General features: G+C 51.4%; 5 protein-coding genes across 5 annotated transcripts; 4 read left to right on the forward strand and 1 right to left on the reverse strand.

Moving 5' to 3' along the window:
• The first annotated feature begins 3,028 nt into the window (after window positions 1–3,028).
• On the forward strand, window positions 3,029–3,639 carry BDP81DRAFT_443702 (uncharacterized protein). The gene has a single exon (XM_060591751.1). It carries the CDS (start codon window positions 3,085–3,087, stop codon window positions 3,589–3,591), a length of 507 nt encoding a protein of 168 aa, XP_060437397.1. The 5' UTR covers window positions 3,029–3,084; the 3' UTR covers window positions 3,592–3,639.
• A 1,534-nt stretch (window positions 3,640–5,173) lies between these two features.
• On the forward strand, window positions 5,174–6,700 carry BDP81DRAFT_187541 (uncharacterized protein). The gene is made up of 3 exons (XM_060582373.1): window positions 5,174–5,305; window positions 5,358–5,953; window positions 6,006–6,700. Exons 2-3 carry the CDS (start codon window positions 5,407–5,409, stop codon window positions 6,545–6,547), a joined length of 1,089 nt encoding a protein of 362 aa, XP_060437398.1. The 5' UTR covers window positions 5,174–5,305; window positions 5,358–5,406; the 3' UTR covers window positions 6,548–6,700.
• A 669-nt stretch (window positions 6,701–7,369) lies between these two features.
• On the reverse strand, window positions 7,370–8,105 carry BDP81DRAFT_466777 (uncharacterized protein; the record flags this gene model as incomplete). Its single annotated transcript, XM_060594438.1, has 3 exons — window positions 7,370–7,392; window positions 7,423–7,426; window positions 7,500–8,105. 3 exons carry the CDS (start codon window positions 8,103–8,105, stop codon window positions 7,370–7,372), a joined length of 633 nt encoding a protein of 210 aa, XP_060437399.1.
• Window positions 8,106–8,894: 789 nt separating this feature from the next.
• BDP81DRAFT_443707 (uncharacterized protein) lies at window positions 8,895–9,887 on the forward strand. Its single transcript, XM_060591752.1, has 2 exons — window positions 8,895–9,231; window positions 9,321–9,887. Exons 1-2 carry the CDS (start codon window positions 8,966–8,968, stop codon window positions 9,556–9,558), a joined length of 504 nt encoding a protein of 167 aa, XP_060437400.1. The 5' UTR covers window positions 8,895–8,965; the 3' UTR covers window positions 9,559–9,887.
• An 8,531-nt stretch (window positions 9,888–18,418) lies between these two features.
• On the forward strand, window positions 18,419–19,821 carry BDP81DRAFT_513408 (uncharacterized protein). The gene is made up of 4 exons (XM_060595817.1): window positions 18,419–19,064; window positions 19,221–19,287; window positions 19,351–19,662; window positions 19,758–19,821. Coding segments are annotated over exons 1-4 (933 nt in total). The 5' UTR covers window positions 18,419–18,511; the 3' UTR covers window positions 19,759–19,821.
• The last annotated feature ends 6 nt before the right edge of the window (window positions 19,822–19,827 follow it).

The raw sequence follows: 19,827 nt of genomic DNA on the forward strand, positions 1-19,827 counted from the left end.
ACCGAAGCTTTTGCTTGCGTAACAACTGCGTACAGTGATCAAGGATCTGTTACGAGTCGGACAGCTGGGAGCATTCAGCTACTTTACCGCTGCGTCAAAGGCGCAAAAACTAGGATGTGGAGTTAGCACTCCATATTGCTCTCACATATATGTAGTCAAAACAGGACAGGCAGGCAGAGATCTGTGACAGGATCAACATCTTCATGGTAGTCAATACTGGTGTCAGGTATCCTAGAGTTACAACTTAGATCAATATAACACTGAAGAACTCACGGCAGCTGAGTCTTGTGACGTGTCTCCCTTGAGACACTCTAGTGACAGGCAGAGCCCGTCACATGGGAGGCTCTTGGCTATGCTCTGCACCAGGGTAAGACATCAAGGTCTTCAAGGGATAAATCAGGCAAAGAGACACGTAGATTCAGCTAGAGGAACAAGAACCCCCCCTTGCTCGTCTGAGGATTCTCAGTTAACAAAGGAAGTTGCAATATTGATCCTACTGCCCTTTGCAACTCTCACTATTTACAGATTTAGTTTAAGATTTGTGGGCTAAGTGATACGCACAATGTCGTAGCGTTTTCAAACCAAACAAATTCCTACGTGAGTAACGAGAGGATTTTATGTCGTAAGCACCACCTATACTCCCTCCAATATGTTGTACTATACACGGTTGTAAACTTTAGGTATTACAACATAAGTGTTGCTCGTCACAGCTCCATTACACAGCATGCCAATATGGAGATGGCGGCAGTTTACACGAAGGCTGACGTGGAAATTTGTGACGTAGTCGATATCGACGACGCAAGCCTGATTTTATTAAACAGTGCTCAGTAGCACGTGTGCAGGCCTGAGGGTAGCAATGGGGTCCATGTTACATCCCACACCCACATGTTGTTGTTGTATTTAACTCCATGGCAGCAAGGGCGTAACCGCCCTTGCAGCAGACCTCCCGAAGGGTATGTGGCGTGGAGGGCCGTAGGCCGCGTCTACCTACTTTGTCGTACATAGTCCTGCCTTCCCGTCCTCCATGTCTAGCTATCTGGCCACTACGCGTTCTGTCTGTCTCCGGTTCCCGCTGGTGCCCCGGTTTCATTTCTGTCTACTCCGTCCCTTGCTAGGGAACATCCATTAGGTAGCACTCTTGCGTAAGCTGAAGTGCTAGTATTGCGAGCAGATCTTCTGGAAGAAGTCTATCACCCGGAGAAAGGCCTGGAAGCCAATAGGATCAGTAATTAACCCCTTATAGTACCGCTCAAGAGATCCTATAGGTCCTATAGGATCGAGTGGGCTAGAAGGGTGGAGGGTAGGCCACTGATGCCTCCTCACTAGGGTCTTTTGGCAGTAGACTAGATGGTCTACCGCCTTTGCCTCCCCGCAGGAGCAGGTAAGCAGTGCTTCTGTATGGTTAAAGCGTTGGTGGTATTGTTCGAAGTCTCCATGGCCTGATCGGGCTGCTAGGAGATGATGAAGGATAGCCCGCGGCAGAGCTAGTTCGGGAGCGCAAGCGAGGGTGGCCTTGAGTCCTAGCTGGGTATAACAGGATGTTGCCTCCCGTTTCCACCATTTTGATTACTTGTTAGGCAGGCCAATGAAACAAGACAACCACGATTTACGAAACCTCGCACTCTCTATGTTGAAGTTTGCCGAAGCGCAACTTTCATTATGTAAATCTGAACAATGTCACCACGTTGTGGCAGGATGTAATAACGAGATATGTACCGATGATTGTGCCTATGACTCATGCACGGTCAATTCTCTTCGCTAGTCACACGTGGGCGAGACTATGCCGTGCCAGCAGTAATCAGAGCGCGCCCTACGTGAAAGAGATGTTATCAAACTCCAGTATTAGTAATCGTTTAGAGGTTCCTTTGCTCACAGGGCCGAGAAATCCATTGAGGCGGTGTTCGTAATTTGCGATATAAAGTAGTCTCACGTGCTGTATAAAAATTTCGGGAAATCCTAGTCGTGGCAGTGCTGATAAATATCCTACATCATCTTTCGGCTGTCGAATTGTCGCATTAGATTTCGGTTCATATTGGTCAATTCCTGACCAGCAGTCATCATGTATAATCAAGAAACCTTTGAAGATGTTATCAACGACGAGCTTGCCTCAAAGCAGCTGCTGCTAGAGGCACTGCAGGCAGCTGGAAAGAAGGAGACTTTGTGGAAGAGATCATGCCTGTTTAGCGTGCTACTGAGTATGGTTCTCATCGTAATATTGCAGTGGATTTTGATTGCTGGACATCATAGTATCTAGTCTAGTTTACGTTGCTGGCTGTAATTACGTACACCTTGAGAAGTTGAGAGCTCGACGATCTGGTCATGAGACACTTGGAGTTCAGTATGTAAGCAAAGAAAAGTCGGCCGCACTCTGCAACAAAAATGCGGTCCCTTACCGTGATCAATGCTATCATTTGGCTAGGCTTTCTTTGGTTCTTCCTGTTCCATGTCAATCCCGGCTCATACACTGGACGAAGCTGTTCTATGTTGAATGTAGCCAGCCCCATATCGAGTTATCTCATCTCTGTCTGTCGGATTGGAAGTCCAATTCGACCGCGAGTAAGGGCAGAGCATGGGCCACCTCGAGGGAGTACAATTAGACCTCGACTACCCACCCAACCTCCGGTTGGAATCTCCCTTCTACTCTTAGCGAGGCTAAAAGCTATGCAGACCAAGTAGCCACTTCAGCCCGCCGTAGCAGGAAGCCCTGCCGGTGCCTGCGAAAGTCGCATGCGTGCCAACCTCCACGGGGAACAGACACGTCGGCTGGCACTAATCCGAAGTACTTCGACCAAAAAAGGGCGGATACCTCCGCCTGTGTCCACTAGCGCAAGCCGTGCGCTATGCCATGCCTTGCCTGACCGTTGCCGATATGCTGCATGTCTTCAGAGGCTGTTTCCCTCCAGTAAACGTGACGGCGTCCGGAGAAGCGCCCTGCTGCGTCGTCTGCCGCGGTGTAGCGACTCGAGCGAGAGGCTGAGTAATTAAGGCTTCCGCACGTTTCTCGGCACCGTCGGGCGATGACGATGTCTACCCAATTGCAGCTGCCATCACTTACCACTTTCACTAGTTCGCAACTTATCTTCAATGGAACAATTGCGAGAGACCTTCCGACCTCACCGCTTTGGGACAAATGAACATTATATGGACCTGTTTCACGTGTACGACGACCTCTCTCGCACGCCTTATCTACATGGCATCGGCATTCAATGTGAAGATCCCGACACCTATGTTATCAATTCCTGGCATGTCATTACACCCTCTGCAATGAGGAATCATCTGAATTGGCGCAGTTCGACTCCTTCGCAATTCATATCCTTTTTCGACAGTTTGCAGGATGCTCGCCGCGAGCAACAAAGAAGACGCGACAAAACGTACGTCTCTCATGTTGGTTATCGAAGACCAGAATCAGTCCGCATAGCGCATGTGCGGCTCCAACGGAACACTAATGTTTGGGTGTTCTCCCGTGCAGAAATGCTTCGTATGATGAGAACCTTTGGCCGCCAGGCGGAACTCGAAATGGCTCAATCCTCTGCGCTTGGCGAGTGGTTCGTGTGGGGAGTGGTTCCCGATGAGTGTGTACAGAGTATGTAGTATGGTTCAGTGCAAGCCCACCGAATAGACACATAGTGTTCCTCCCCAGCCGAATTCCGCCATTTGTCGCCGTTCGACTCAATCCTGAAGCGGTCACATTAGTAGACGCCTCGACCAGAGCGAAATTCCAATAATCTCTTCGTAGTCGATATGAACTCATCTAGTCGCGTCAGACAGGTCCACTTGATTAGGATACATCTCGCGCTCCCGCAAGCGCCTTTCGGTACATAGAACACTACCATTGCATGGAAGCTAGTTCGCACGCGATCATGCTTGTTCAAACAAGCGTGTCATAAGTGAGCCTCATACAAGGGCTTGTTGGTCGGCCCATGCCTCAGGAAGGGGTGCGGCAGATGCCCACAAACTGACTGCGCTGCGGCGAGGGCGGTGGAGAGCAAACAGTCGGGAGATGCCCTAGCTTCCAGGACGCTCATCACCGGGGCCTCAAAGACGGTTGGAAGGCTGCGTCACTGGGCGCGTTGATTTCCGGCAGTGCTTCGAGATGCACACGTCCAATCGCAAATGGGCGCGCCAATCGCGGCCCAGAACTCGTGACGCCGCACCTTCTTCCCGTTTACACGGCGAGCTCCATGGGATACCCGGTTTTCACAACAATCTCACGCAGAGCTTGGTTTCGGAACACTCTTTGGATGTGGAGATGTGGCATGCTCCCTCCAAGTCGGGGCGGCTCCGCTAGCATTGGATTGCGTGGTGCTGCTGTTACCCAACGGCCCGCCCCGCTGCTTTGCTGCCCTAACCGTCAGCGCGCCAGCTTACAAGGCCCTCTGTAGCGGCCGCTAGCACGCATATCCGTCGCAGTTTGCCTCCACGGCTAGGGGGAATTCGTAGGCAGCCCGAAAGCCCCAGGCTACACCCCTAGAGCCGCTCGCCATCTGGTCATGGCTCGAAGTGTTATACGCTACATCAGGTGGCGAGTAGTGCACGGGGAGGGGGGCACTCTCCGGTATCTTAGGGTAGCAGCGAACCGCCGAGTACCAGAAAGTCCATGTACCTCGACCGAAGCGGATCTCTTCCCACTGCTTGCCGACGCGCATGACCTCCCGGTGAACATTGCGGCATCCGATGCGCCTTGACGTACCGTACGTACCCTTTGCCGCAATGCAGAGATTGGAAACAGTAAATTGACGTTTTATCACCAGGCGCCTGCCAGCCCTGCCCGGCGGGTCTAGCCCGACGGGTCTAGCCCGACGGCGGTCTCCAGGCAAGGTGTCCAAGAGCGAGTTGTCACCTGAGACGGCAGGTTCGAAGAAGCAATGTGGTTGCAGCGGCAACGGGGCAGCTTGCCGCGAAGCAAGGAATACCACTTCGTCGCCAAAAGCAGCCCCCGCCGCAGCGTGGTCCGCGCCAGAACCACCGGGTCACTGCGCCGTGACATGGTGAAGTTGCACCTTCGGTCACCTATTGGGCGCCTCTGTAAAAGCGTGCCTTGTTATCGGCGCTAAAGTACTCTCACCGACTGGGTGGCATGAGGTCGTCACACGCGCCCCAAGTACCACCAACGCATATTCTTTCCGGCCCCTAAACGTCACTGAGGATTTTTGGTAACAAAGCAGGTCGTACGTTGAGCTAGGTCAGGAAAAGAGGTGCAGTATTTGCGGCGTGGAGTAATTGATATCCAGGCAGGCTTTGTTCCATCAAAACTGCCAACCTACCGATGTCGTGGGTGATAACTCAGCTCTAAAGCCACGTCACTGTTAGTTCGAGCAACGTTCCCTGCGCAACGCCGTCCTGCTAACATCAAATAGTACAAACTTGGCCAGGGCCGAACTGAACACCAGTCACTCGGCGACCGACATGGCCTTCAATTACGACCATGGCGATATCACCATCCACGTCAAAAACGAACAATCCACTGGACGCCATGCTCTTTCTGTCTCTTCGGACGCAATGCGACGGGCGTCCAAGGTGTGGGCAACCTTGCTGTCAGGCCCATTTGCAGAAGGGCGAGGAGAGACAGCTACACTGGATTACACGGAGGATGCCACTCAGGCGGTGTTGATCGTCATGGACATCATTCACCTGCGCTTCGACCGCGTCCCTGCGATTCTGAGCCTGAGAGGACTGAGAGACCTCGCCGTGTTCACAGACAAGTTCGATATCACGCATATCGTCGTGCCATGGCTGACGGGTTGGTTGAGCTGGCACAGCATGAAGGTCAATGAAAAGGGAAGCGAAGTCGATTGGTTGTGGATTGCCTGGGAATACGGTCTGCTTAGTGTTTTCAACCACGTTGGAAAGAACCTTGCATTCGGTAGCTCTCACGTGGCGCAAAGTCAGGCTTGGGGCGTGTTCGAACGCGATGGCATGACCGACGCAGCCATGCTTCCGCCAGGCACGGAAGGTAAGCGTCGTTCCTTGTGTCCGACATACCGTTGACTGACGCACCGTGTAAGACAGCATCCTCCAAGCTAGGAAGGACATGACCAACACCTTGCTCACGCTCGTGTACGATTATCTTGACGCACTACTGGCTAGCCCGGATCGTCCGCAAGCCATGGCCGGCCCATTCGGCGATAGGTCAAAGTGCAGAAACTCGAGATGTGACTGCATTCGTCTGCAACTTGGGTCGCTGATTCTCGCCCTGAAATCGATTGGCCTATATCCGAGAAAGACGGCTGACGAAGTCGACATGCTTCCAAGCCAGCTGCGAGACGAACTTCTGAAGATTAGGCTTTCAGATTGTCTGAATAACGAGTTGGGCAGAGTTAACAACGATAGATTCAGCAGTGTTTGGCGGAAGACTTGCGGAGACTTTGACGGCGTTCAGCAGGTGATTGGAAAGTCAATATCCGAGACTGCGTCTTTTGCCACGAAAGAGGTACTGAAGCATGTGGAAAGACAGAATATCAAGGCCAAGTTGGCCGCTGGCCTTGTTCCTGGAGTGGCTGGGAATATGATACTTTCGTTGAGAACTGTGTTACACAAGCTAGGTTAAGATGGATTCGGTCGTACGTCGGGAGCCGCAAACTCAAACTCTTCATCTGCACTGTAAGGAGACGACTGTTGCCGCAATGAACCAATGTCGAAACAGCAGAATACAGCCTTTCGTGCCATCCCACAGATCACCCTCCTAAGTGTTTACTCCAAGTCATCGTTCCGCTTTCTCCAATCGTGATCTGCTACCTTGCACCAGGCGTATCTCGTGTGCTCGTGGCCGCGCAGCCCTGTTGGCCCTCGACGCCTATCGAGAGAGAGCCCCGAGGCGAGCCAATCCCGGACTGCTTCTACACGGGCGCCTCGGTCTGCAATAGTCTTTCGGGTAGCGACAAAAAACGGAACACAAGCAGCGGCGAAACGCAATCGTATGCTCACATTGACCCAAGCTATTGTAAGCTTACAATCTTGGCCTGCGATCGTTCATGATATGGAGGACTCGGAAAGGCCGCAGGATCAGTCGCAAGAACAACGAAGAACACGTCATTCCGCACTGCCCCGACCATTTTGCCTGCAAGTCTTGCCAAAGAGAAGACGAGAACATACGGACACAAGGGGGGAGAATCACCAGAAGTCAGCGTCAAAGTAGGACAGTTGCAAGCAATTGAGTGGGGCTACTGCATCGGAAGGCAGGCCGATTGCAGACATTCTCACGGGGACGATAGAGCCTTGCTGAGAAACACGGACTACGGCTATCGAGGAGTCTAGGATGGCCTCGGCTCTGTGGGAATCTCGTAGCTGATTCGGTCAGAGTCACCTATGGTCATTAGACTTCTAGATACCGTACACTATGCATTGCGAGGGGAAGAGGGAATGCTAAGCTTCAGGCTTCGTCGCGTCTCCTAACTATTCGATATTTTGTTACGGCGTACATACGGACCTTGCATTCGTGACAGCAGCACAGGATTATGTGTTCGTCGCTGGCATTTCCTGCCCACTCGCGCTTTGATTACTTTGTGTACGGGTGCATTCCTCTTTCCTCGTCTTCCTTTTTGTCGTTGCCCCAGCCCAAAGTTCTGCAGCAAAGACGCAAGGATCCCCTCGCCCTTCTTGGCCTCCTCCTTGTCTATCCGATGTTCATCCTGGAGCGTATAATTGCGAAATGCGTCGAAATCTTGCCAAACCCTAACTGCCGAGTGCGTCCGCCGCGCATCAATAAGGTCCACAATGTTGACCAGCGTGCTCTTCAGGCTCTTCTTGCACTCGTCAACAGAGTCGCCCAGGGGCAAGCTGATCTCACGGCACAGATCTTGGTAGCCCTTCAGCTGCTGCTCCTTGATGAGCCGTTTCGTCCGCTTGTTATTGTTGATGATAGGTGGCGTTGAGGGAAAGTAATGCGACTCCAACTCCTCCCGCATGGCAATGGTGCGTTCCCTAGTGTACTGTTGCGAGCCGGGAAGCCATTCTTGAGACGACGCTAGGCGTGCAAACTCGTGGTCAAAGGACGCACTGTCATCGGGGGTAAAGTTGTCGAAGGTGGCGAAGTGTGATTGTGATGCCGGAGGCGGGGCTTGAGATGAAGACGGAGGGAGAGTTATGTTCTCTCTTGAGGTTGCCATTTCGGAGTCAGGTATCGTAGAAGAGATCTTCTGGACGTGACTGATCTGATAATCGTGAGGCTGTAGCACGACACGATGTTGGTCGCGACGCGCGATGGGGCCCGTGTTTACGGCATCAAGGGGCCGGCTCTTTGCCGGTGGAGAACAACTATCCCAAATGGGTAATCTTGCGGTAGCTGACACCTGAAAGGGAGTACCCGTGCGCCCCCCGCTTGGAGGCAGTTGGCGGATGGCCGTGCGAGGGAGGCTTTGGGCGACATCCCCCTGCAGGCTCCAAATTGGCAGTCAGGCGAGCGCTAACAGACCACGCCGAGGAGCCAGACCGAGTCCGATGCGTGCCCGCGTGAAGCCATGCAGCGCGGCAGACCAGCTAGTTCACAGTACTTCAGTTTAACCACTAGTGTACATGCTGCCCCTAGAGTCTTCACGTAAGTGCCTGCTAGCGCACGACGTGGGAAAGATTATTGCTGGGCCAAGCTTAGCAGCGACGGCACAGGGCGACCGAGGCCGCCGAGTGCACCCCAGGGCTGTCTCCCGCCCAGCGGCTCGGCCTGAAATGTGCAGCCCGTCGACGCCATCAAACCCGACGCGCTTCAAGAGCGGGGCGTGTCTCTTCAACTGAGACCGTACTTAAGCTCGCTGCTTGCGAAGGATCCAACGCAGGCAGGCAGGCAGGCATAAAAAACATCTTCCTATCAGGGGTAAGGAAGCGGCTAGTTGCAATAAATGTTTTCTACTCCGCTGCAGGTAGGTATCATGGTTGTTGCGCGCTGTTCAGTATGGCGGGAAGACTGGGCACTTCCACCAACCGAAACCGATTCTCGTCCCTTGGATCGGCAGACTCCTTCGTTCATTCGTGAATGCTTTCTCTGGAAAATCTCATTTGCAGCGCATTGCGGACTATGCCTACTCTGTCGCCTTTTGGAACAAACAGGTCCCGTCCTTGTCAATTTCGCCCAAGTCGAGACAATGAGGATCAAGCCAGTCTGGGGGCAGGAACATGTGCTCTCGGAGACTCTCGTTACCCGACAGAGTACACAGCCAACCACTGTGCTTTAGGAAAGCAAGACTGTCGACAGCGTCTTCTGGTGCGCGAACGCTCCCGAGGAATCTGCCGAGACCCTGCGTAAACTTGTCCTGATACTCCGCGATTTGCACGGGAAATCCGTGATTCGCAATACAGGCGCTGACGTCGCTGACCGTGATGTATGCCAGGCTAAGCGCTTCGCTGTTGCCGTACTGTCTGCTCTCGACGAGAAATCGGGAATCTTCGTCCACGAGCTTGACTTTGGTCACACGGCCTGTTCTCGTCGGTGTTGGTCGTTGCGGGATAACGGGGTCATTGTCGTCGGCGGCCTGCTGTGAACAAGCGAATTCCGTTTCCACAACGGTCGTGAGGCTTTTCCATTCCAGGACCATCAGCCTTGTCGGGAGGAAACCAAGGAGGTATTAATTGCCATCGGTGGGATGGTTTATCCAGCAAGCAGGGCTGTTGATCTGGACTTGGAAAGCGGCGTGCGTCTGTTCGTAGAAAGACCAAACCAGCAGCCCGCCATCGGAAGAGACCAAGACCATGCGGTCATCTGCATTGAACAGAAGTTGGCGGATCTTGCTATCGACTCACCAGTTGCCCAAAGTTTCCACAAGCCATGTGGGTGGCCGCGATAGACCCTTTTGGCTGATGCGAAGTGATGAGCTCACCGTTCTTGGTCAAAGCCTGAATTTTCCCATGCGGGTGTGCCGTGTAGAGCACAGAATTGCGCGGACTAATGCAGAGAATCTCTACATTTTCTCCTGAAGAGCAGGACTGGCCCTGTGATGCCGCCGCATCAGGCCGAACAAGATCTGCACGTTGGTCAGGCAGAACCAACGCCATCGGGCACCAGACGTCGCATCGGCTTCTCCAGAGTTTGTACACCCTGCGACCTGTCGGTCACAGTACAAAATCAATAAGATGACGGTCATCCGAAGTACCGGAGGCCACGATTGTGCCAACAAGTCGCCTGACGCTCAAGATCCCGGTGCCATCGCTGGTGATGAATAATGGACGCCCCGAACTGCCCCCAACATCCTGGGCGCCAAATTTCATAACTTGGCGAATGTTTTGTGCTTCTACATCCCACGTCCAGATGGAGCCCTGGCACAGAAGAATCACAGTCTTGCTGCTCGAAAGCCATCGAATTTTCGTAGACTGGTTTGACAAAGGGGCGGACAGTCCGCTCAACCTTCGTTGTCGCTGCCGATGCAAACGACCGCCATCCTCTAAGATGTGCCATGAAACAACTGAAAGATCATGATAGATGGCTGCAATCATGCTCCCATCAACGTTGAATGCTATAGATTTGGGCGGCTTCGATACCGCGCCTCCTGTTCCCGGCATGGCTACAGAACCAAGGCATCTCGCGGCATTAGCTTCACCTGAGGCCAAGATGGGTATTGAAAACCTCCATATATCGCCATCAGCGGCACATACAAGAACCGACAGATTGTTGGTACAGAAGGCGATATCCAATGGGCGCGTTGCAGCCAGGGCAGGAAATATCCACGGTGGACAGTCCTTTTCAACCAGCCAAATTTTGACCGTGCGAGTACCATATGTCGCCAACATTGTCCCGGAACTATTCAAACACATCATGGCGATGCTCTCCCCATGTTCGATTGTCCTGAGACGCCGATACTGTAAGGCTGACAATACGTACACCTCACCTGGTGGCGAGGGCGACAAGATAGCAACCAATCGAGAAGTGCAAAGGACTGACTTGGGTGTCCTGGCAACTGTAAGGCGCGCATGGACATCATCCCAGTCCTCGTGAGCGACTCCTTCCACGAACGTAGGACTGGGAAGGCGTGGTTGTCTGAGCTGAGAGCGTAACAGAGAGGATCCAGGTAGAAAGAGCGGTACGTTGTCGAATATGGCCTTTGGATACTTCTGGAGCTGGCCTCCAAATCTACTCAGCAATCTGGACATCTCAATTGGCCACTTTTGCAACATTTCAGTGAAACGCCCCGGTATAGGAACCTTGGGGGAACTGGCTGTGAAGCACAAGAACGCATCTGCAGCATCTGCCATGACATCCAGCTTCCCAATTGTCGAAAGCATGAAGATCCACGATGCCTCGGACGAGTTGGTTGATCTCCAAAGGAACCTTCGCATACGCCAGCCAGCACAGAGCTTGACGAACAATGAACGCTTCCTCCGCAGACCAGAAATGGGCCTCGTTAGTTATGAAAGAGTTCCAGACTGAAGACATCTCGATCTGAGCTATACCTGCCGCCTCCGCCATGGAAAAGTCGCCAGGGTGACGAAAGTACTGGCTCAGAAGCAGGCTCGCCATCAAGTAGTTGCCGTCTGCTGCCCGGATGACACGAGGTGCCATTGGATTTGAACGGCCAAGCTTCTCTTCCACGAAGCTTTCGACAGCCTGACGGCGTTGCATGGAGTCGCTGAGATTGATGTGCAAAACCTGATCGCTCGCGAGTTTTTCCAACTCCCGAGATGGACGACCGAAAACCACCACCCTAAGCGGCACCTTGAACAACACACCCCTGTGCAGCGTGCTGATGATTGCACTCGGTTCATCGCATATATCGATACCATCGATGACCCAAAAGAGTGGTTTTTCGATCGCATCATCCAGCTTTGACATGGGATCAGAAATGAGCTTTTCCCAGGCTACCTGGTTGGAACATCCGCTTAGCGTTTCGCCTGCGCACGCAAGATAGACAAGGTGATCCTGAAATTGTCTAGATTCGCAAGACATCTGAAATGCCAAAGATTTCGCAAAAGATTTGAAAGACTGCTTGTGTATATCATCGTCTCGGAAACGAAAGTGATGACACGTCTCGTTTCGACTTTTGAAGGTTCTTGTTGGAACAGCAAAGGCTGATAAGGAGTAATGGGAAGGTACCATGGGCTGGCTGGCACCTGCCCTGGGCGAAGTGGGACAACTGGCTTAGTCATCACGGCCGGATAAAGGTGGGGCAACCACCCAGGCCGTCACTACCTACTTCGACCGACTCCTGCCTACAGTGTAAGATAGAACAACAACAAGAAGAACAAGCAATAGGATCACCAACAGACGAGTGATAATTGCTACCACTATTTGTCGTATACGACCCCGTGAACCAACAGTTCTGATGAGAAAAGACGCTAGTCGTGATTTCCCCGAGCCTGGAAAACCTTGGACCCAAAGGATTCCCGAGTTTGACGATTTGTCTTGAACAAACGCTTGGAATAGTTCGTGTGAAAGAATCCATTTGCAAGTCAAAAGCTCTGTTTCCGCATCGGCGGGCATCGGTAAATCGTCCATCGCTTTCTGAATGCCGAGAAAGTCTTCGACAATTCGAAGCTTCTGTGTCGTATTCAGATGCCGAATGCTGGTGTTCCATGGTCCATATTGGTAAATGCACCTTCCTAACCGAGAGATCAGCCTTTGTGGTAAAGGATCCCAAATGTTCGGAAACCGTGCTATATCTCGATGATTTGTTTCCATGGGGATCAAAATCTGGCTCGGTAAATCCGGTATAATGGATGATGATTTGTCGACAATCATCTGGATCCGGTTAGCGACTCAAACCTATCGCCATGATCTAGTGCTGGCTTACTCGCCCAATGCCAAAGGGGCCGGTTCTGTCCAACTCGTAGAAGGTGTTGATCTCCATCTTGTTCATGAAAGGTTTGAACTGCTCATGGACATCGTGGAGCTGAGGAGAAGAATCGCGCAGGGCAATGAGGTAGGGCTCAAAGTTGATGCCCACGAATTTCATGACATCGATCAGCGTATTGACGATACGAGAGCCCCTGTGGGGAGTCCCCAGGAAAAAAGCCGCGCATGCCGAATCAACAATATCTCGATAATCATTGTGCAAGGCTCCTTTAATGCAAGCCTGATATGTGTGAGCGAATGACAGAGGTCGCAGCGACGGAGTGCTTACTTGTTTGATTACAATGCCGCCCAAGGAATGCGCTAAGCAAATAATCGGTAGCTAAGATGGTCATCAGCTCGAGTGGGCTTGGAATCGTTTCGCTGGTCTCACTCATACATTCAACCCTTCCTGCTTCAGATGAAGGAGAAAGATGTTAGCGAAGTCGGTAATGTCCGCGGAAGACCTGCGCCATGGTTTCTTGAGATTATCCGCACGATATCCGAATGTCCAGATTCTAGCCATCTGAAACGGTTCTTGGGAGCAAATATCCCGGGGCCAAAAACATCGAGGGTCATGTGGCTAAGTCCACGTGCTCCGACACCGACCACCAAGGCCATGAACAAGAACGAAATCAATGCAAGGAGGTCCCACGTCAGGTGCGTAGACTAGGTATAACCCAATAGGATCTCCAGCAGCGGGCAGCAGTGGCGGGTTGGAGGAAATCCTGAACGAATCCATTGTCTTAAACAGTGCAGTACCTTCATCTGAATCACAACATGCAGTTTAAGATGACCAAAGTAATCAGTCAACCTCCACGAAACATCTCTCCAGCTTGGCACGGGCTGTTAGTGCCATGCAAAGGAGGGGCCCCAGTCCCCGCGGTTTGCCGCTGCGCGCTGGGGTGAATTAGCTATCCCATCGAGTGCTGTTGGGCTACAGATACATTTACAGAAGGGATCCTGACCACTCAGGGGCAGCCAAGAGTTTTCTCGACCAATCAATGGCCCTATTTGAAAGGTACTTCGGTTGCCTATATATTTTGAGTGTGATAGAGGTACCAGCAATCATCAAAGTTACAAATCGCAACCCCACACTACTTACATCCTAACCTCGTTTTCTTTCTCCTATCTCTTCGCAAGTTCCGTATAACTTCGCCTAATACTATTCGTTAATTATTACAAGACAAGCAAGCAGAGGGCTTCCGTGATACCCTCGTATGTTGTTGCTATAGAATGGAATTCTCTTTTGTATCAGTGGCCCTCTAGGGCCGGGCCCGTTGCCTCCCATGAACTAATAGCCCAAAGTGCTGAATTAGCTGGGTGGAAAGGGTCCTTCGCTATTCGTACTGAGAGTTGGCCCGAGCCCATTCCGGCTCGCCCCAGAGCTGGAGAAAGAAGCTATTAACAACTACTACTTCTAAGAGAAAGTTCCACGTAAGGGATTGCCACCCCCCTCGTCGAACTGGCCGCCCATACTGGTTATAAGATCTCATTTGATCCCCTGTATCAACGCCGTTCATATTATGGTTATAATCATCGATCCATACAGGAATAGGCAGTTTCTTTTGGGCTTCTGGACCAAAGACCTCTCGGGCGGTACGAGCGGCAGCTGAGGACTTGGTAGGCCGGCGACGGTTCCGTAGTATCTGCTCAGTGTCGCGATAAACAGTTGTGAGGAAAAGTACCAAGGCATTATCTTTCCAGCTTAGCTAATTGACCTGGAAATATAGGGAACAAACCTTCAGTATAGAAATACTATGAAAACATATGTGCCTTACGTACCTGACCGTCTTTTGTAGGGATACAGTGGATCTGACCCCAGGGAATACCCTTCCCTTCATCTTGCTTTTCATTAACAAGTAACTGATCAATTCCCCCATCCCTTCGGCAGGTTCCAGTTGCCCCTATTGCCTTTAATCGTAAAGCACGAAAGAGCTTTACAGAGGCAAATAGGTTATCGAGGAAAACGTGGTATTCAGCAAGGGGTAGTAGGGTCAGTAACGTAGTAACTACTCGTTGAGTGGGCGTGAGGCTGTCGTCGACCCCCTTTTCCCTTTGAAGCTGTGGCCGCTGTTGTGGTACAAGACCATACGGCCCCTTTCCGTGGACGTGCCACAACCATCGTAGGAAGTATCCAGACTGTGCTAAAGCCCATACTTTGTAGCCAACTGGCGTAGGCTTACTGGGTACTGTTGTCTTCTCAATAGAACGACCTGTGAATCGTACCATTGCCTCGTCAACGGTGATGTTACTACCAGGTAGATAGAAGCCATTACTAACTTCCTGTATATGACTAGAACACTGGTTCACCTGCCTATAGACCTTAGGCATAAGGTCCTCACGAGGCTGGGCTTCACCGCGGTATCGTTTCTTCGTAGGAGGGGGGTCAGGCATAGTAAATTCAGCAGTATTGAAGATACGTAAGCGGCGGGATAATAGTTGGAACCGGTCTCGAGAAATAAATCGGGTAAATAAATGGATAGGATCTTCGTTCTTTTGAGATGTTGACCAGTACTTGGATACCTTATTTTCGGTATGGATTCCCATATAAATGAGGATCCCCAAGTACAAATAGACTTCCTCTACAGAAGTCGGTCTCCATAAGCGGCTTCGAGAGTATTGCTGAACAGGACCTTGTTGTGCTGCTTCATTCGTCCATTGTACCCACGATTCTACTATTCCTTGTGGTACGTACAGCTGGAATAGCTTCAATGGAGTATCGGGTAGGTCTCGTACCGTCGCCTTACGATAGGGCACTTCAAGGGAACTGAAGTAGCCTGGTATACCTCGTTCCAGCGAAGGTGGTTCATGTGGGCGTACAGTCGCGCTATCACACTTCTCGGGCGTACAGTCAGCTATACAGGCGCTTACAAGATCTTCAGGAAGTATCGCAACGTTAATACAGGAATATACAGACCCTTCAGAGTCACTATCGTCGCTCAAGGCCATCGTGACGAATTAGCATATGTAGATAGGCGATTTTGGTAGTGAAGGGAAGCCAGGGATTCCTAGGGGTAAATAACGTACTATCATATATTCCTGATGTGAGGGGTTAAGAGTGGGTAAAAGAGTGGAGCAATGTATCTGTAGCCCAACAGCACTCGATGGGATACCTTCCGGATATCTCGGAGAGCAGCCACTAGAAACATTAGAGATATGTTGGTTTGCGTGTACCACAGGTTAGTCACACAGGTATTCCTGGTATCGCGATCGGTAGCAATATCGTTGGGTTAATCTGGTGTTCTTGTTGTTGTTATTGATGTTAAGGAGAGTATCTAAACGCGAAGGCTCGTGCTATGGAAGGAGGGAGCTGAGGTGTGTCACGTGCCGAAGACACGTGACATAGCTCGGCTCCGTGTATACCTAGCGATTGCCGTTTGTTCCCACAGATATAATAACCAGATGTAATAATCAAACCTACCGCCAGGCTTGAAGCGTCGTTGGCGTTGCGGTTTACGAACAGTGATACGGCGGCGTTGGCTAGTAGGGGGGGTGCGAGGACCGATGCGAGGAGTGATGCGAGGACCGATGCTGGGAGCAGGGGAGGGAGTGTGGGCGTCGGAATCTGCCATAGTATGTATAATGCCCTATTTTTGTCAGTACTAATAGAAGACAGGCGGGAATTAAATTACCTCGGATTGCTTGGGGAAAAGTATGAAAAGGAGAAAAGGCGGGTATGGAGGAGGCCTTTTCATAAAAAAAAAAAGAGAGGCCGGTGATTCACTAGTCGGAAGGCACGTACCACGGGTCGTGATAATTGGCAGTTACTACGGAGGTACCTGCCCTCAACCGTGTTTATACGTAACAGCTTATTTCTCATTTAGAACGTATAATAATAAAATCATCTTTCTCCTTACCTTTCTAATCGTATTATTTCTCTTCTACTAACTAGTTAATTAGATTAGGTTTAATTAAATCCTCCGTACCTCCTTCCTCTATATATAGCCTCTACCCTTTCCAAACCTCAGCTTTTTGTTACGAGCAGGACAAGGCAACCAACTGTGGCACAAAGCAAAAGCTTCGATAATGATGACTCCGGCATCATTGTCCCTTGTTCTGCATTATATAGCTACGCGCCCACAGTGACAAGTTGCGGCGGGCGTAACACTTTTCTTCCTCCTCAAAAGCCACTACTTTCGCTTGCCCTCCACCAGCCTTCCGCTAACCTTCCTCGCGTACATTATCCCGCAGAACACGATGTCGTCAGCCTCTCCTGGGCAAGGTAAGTCATACTAAGGAATATAATAATTACTAATACTAATTATATCATAGACCAACCACAAGGGTCCAGGGCCGGAGAGAAACGCAAGTGTTACGGCCAGCTAGTCGTAGTGAGGTATGTTTGCAGAAGTTGAGGCTGCGGAACTGGTAACAGTATTCGTAGTCGGGGATAGCTTCAGGGAAGCTATGTCTGTAAGTCGTAAGGTAAGGGAAGGCTGCGGTGATCAATCGTAGTCTTATCAAAGAGGTTCTCAGGGAAGATAGCTGAAAGCGATCATAAGATCTGATACGAAGTTAATTGCTGAAGAGCTATGGAAAGTCTGTCCTAGAGTCCGGCTCGAGTCCATCCTATATACAAGTCCTGGTCCTGAACATATCCCTTGTCAATGATCAGTTCCTCTGATCGGGTGAGCGCTCATTGTTCGGCATGAGCGCTCATTACTTGGCATGAGCGCTCATGGCCCCACCATGGTCGCTCATGGCCCCACCATGACTGATTATTACATCGATTATTACATTGATTATTACATTGATGTTACGCCCGCCGCAACTTGTCACTGTGGGCGCGTAGCTATATATGCAGAACAAGGGACAATGATGACCGGAGTCATCATTATCGAAGCTTTTGCTTTGTGCCACAGTTGGTTGCCTTGCCCTGCTCGTAACAATTGATTGTTACATCGATTGCAGTTAGAAATAGAGAAATAGAGTTTTTGCGGCTGTAAAAAGTCATGTATCCACTCGTATCCCAGCGTGTTACTTGGTCAACCCCATCAAGGGTTTCACTATATGCCCAAGAAAAACACAATGCTTTACTACTCTAACCTCTAGGACACGACGAACTGTAGTAGAGTTCATAGAAAGCGCCATAGAAAATAATTATGGGGCGTAAATACTAGGGTGTAGAGTTGATAGAGATTATAGGGGTAGAGTTGGTAGAGGTTTCCTTAGCTAAAATAGACGATATAGGTATGCATCGAAAGCTGGTAATTAGGCAAGTTCAGAACTTATCTTAAGTTATCTTTATTAATAATCTAGTAACTACTTATCTCTATTTATATATATATGTATTTACCGATTTAATGGGGTGAAGATGGCTCGTGCATTAGTGCACCAATCAACGCTAGAGCAATCATTACATAATCTTCCCATGCTCACTCAGGCAGCACCTACTCAAGTATTCGCCGTCGGAACGCGTCGAGATACGTCCGTCCGTGTACAACCATTGGCCCAACCTGTCCGTCGCCCCACCCATCACCCCCTGCCCGACTTAGAAATCTCAACGCGTTCCCTGATGCATCTGATTGGCCGATAATACCTGATTAGGACCCACTTGCCGCTTCAGTGTCTCCATGTTCAAATAAAATCTCGACGCGTTCCGAAATAAAACCTCTTCTCCTGACTGACTGTTTATGAACTACAAAGGAGAGCAGGTCGATAGCTTTTGCTACATAGAAAAAGAAAGAAAAAAAAATCCGTTTTAAATCACACCTCTATTCAAGTATCTAAGAAGACCGGTTGAATCAACAAATAGCGAACATGGCTCTCCGATGTCCCCTTTCGCCGTCGCCGCTACCCGGGCCTATGACACCGCACAACTTGACAGGTAAGCAACGCCGACGCCTGGAAGCCTTGCAACTGCACTTGAACGAGCCTGAGCTGGTCCTCATCTGCCGGCCTTGCGGCTACGCCTTGAAGCCCTTCGAGGAGCGCGTGAGTCGCCACCTGGCCGAGAAGCACGACGTGCCCAAGCGGCAACGCCGTGGGCTGAGCACGCTGGTGAAGTCCCTACGACTGGGGGACCCGAACGACGTCGCCCTCCGTCCCGACGGCCTCCCACCGCATGAAGCGCTGACGGTCACCCGCGGCCATGCCTGCCACCACTGCAGCTACCGGACGGCAAGCGATGACCTGGTCTGCCGCCACCTCTCCAAGGCACACGGCATCAAGGACTCGCGGAAGGCGGACGGCTGGCAACGGGACCATATCCACAGCGGTGTCCTACTCCAGAGCTGGTCACAGAACGGTACGCGGGGCTTTTGGATAGCACAGCCGCGAACGTCGGAGTTGCCGCCACTCGGCGATGATATGGGTACTCTCGGTGCTGGCGATCCATCACCGCAGGCCGCGCCCGCTGCCCAACAGGCCCTGCTCGCCGCGGCGCATCATGCCGAACGAGCCCACCTGGCTAGCAGTCCCTGTGTCACTACCGCCGCTATAGGCCAGGTCGACGTGGCTTTCCAGACAGGCTGGATGCGTCGCACCGGCTGGGATCTCATGTTTGACGGTGCCCGCCGCGACTTTCTCGTAAGGATGTCGCAGCTGCCGGCTCTTGGTCGGGACCGCTGGGACGGCGAGAACGATATACCCCATGCGAGCTCTCGAGAGGATGAAACTAGACTACAGCATATCATGTCGGCCGTGGATGGCGTTTTTGACCGTCGCGAGGACACAATACGCCACACTGATGTCTCCATGCGTTGCTGGCTCCGCAGCTCGGAGCCCCACCGCCCTTACAAGGCGCCGTTTGAGCTGGTCGCCCGGCGCTCGTCCACTTATAAATACCGCCGATCGGTGAAACGACTTCTGTGCTTCTGCATTCGATTATGGCGCCTTCTACTGGGAACGCGGCTGTCGCACTGCCAGAGATCACTCACCATCGCTCAGTCGCACGCGCTTGAAACATTCTGGTCGGATGGCATCTGGAAGACATTACGCCCGGACGACGCCCCCGTTGTCAGCCCTATCGATTCCGACGCCGCCTCAGCTGACGAAGATGTAACAGATGCGGACAGTCAAAGTGTTTTGCGGATGAGAACAAGGACACGGGCAATGGGGATATCATCTGCTAAAGC

Source organism: Colletotrichum phormii (genome assembly GCF_030913505.1).
Source record: "Colletotrichum phormii strain CBS 102054 chromosome Unknown BDP81scaffold_53, whole genome shotgun sequence".
NCBI classification, from domain to species: domain Eukaryota; kingdom Fungi; phylum Ascomycota; class Sordariomycetes; order Glomerellales; family Glomerellaceae; genus Colletotrichum; species Colletotrichum phormii.

Coding starts and splice junctions, on each gene's coding strand:
- BDP81DRAFT_443702 (XM_060591751.1), top strand. CDS start 3,085: ATGGAACAATTGCGAGAGACCTTCCGACCTCACCGCTTTGGGACAAAT.
- BDP81DRAFT_187541 (XM_060582373.1), top strand. CDS start 5,407: ATGGCCTTCAATTACGACCATGGCGATATCACCATCCACGTCAAAAAC. Junction 5,954..6,005: donor GCTTCCGCCAGGCACGGAAG/GTAAGCGTCGTT, acceptor GCACCGTGTAAG/ACAGCATCCTCCAAGCTAGG.
- BDP81DRAFT_443707 (XM_060591752.1), top strand. CDS start 8,966: ATGCTTTCTCTGGAAAATCTCATTTGCAGCGCATTGCGGACTATGCCT. Junction 9,232..9,320: donor GGAATCTGCCGAGACCCTGC/GTAAACTTGTCC, acceptor GATGTATGCCAG/GCTAAGCGCTTCGCTGTTGC.
- BDP81DRAFT_513408 (XM_060595817.1), top strand. CDS start 18,512: ATGGCTCTCCGATGTCCCCTTTCGCCGTCGCCGCTACCCGGGCCTATG. Junction 19,065..19,220: donor GCCACTCGGCGATGATATGG/GTACTCTCGGTG, acceptor CTTTCCAGACAG/GCTGGATGCGTCGCACCGGC. Junction 19,288..19,350: donor CGCGACTTTCTCGTAAGGAT/GTCGCAGCTGCC, acceptor ACCCCATGCGAG/CTCTCGAGAGGATGAAACTA.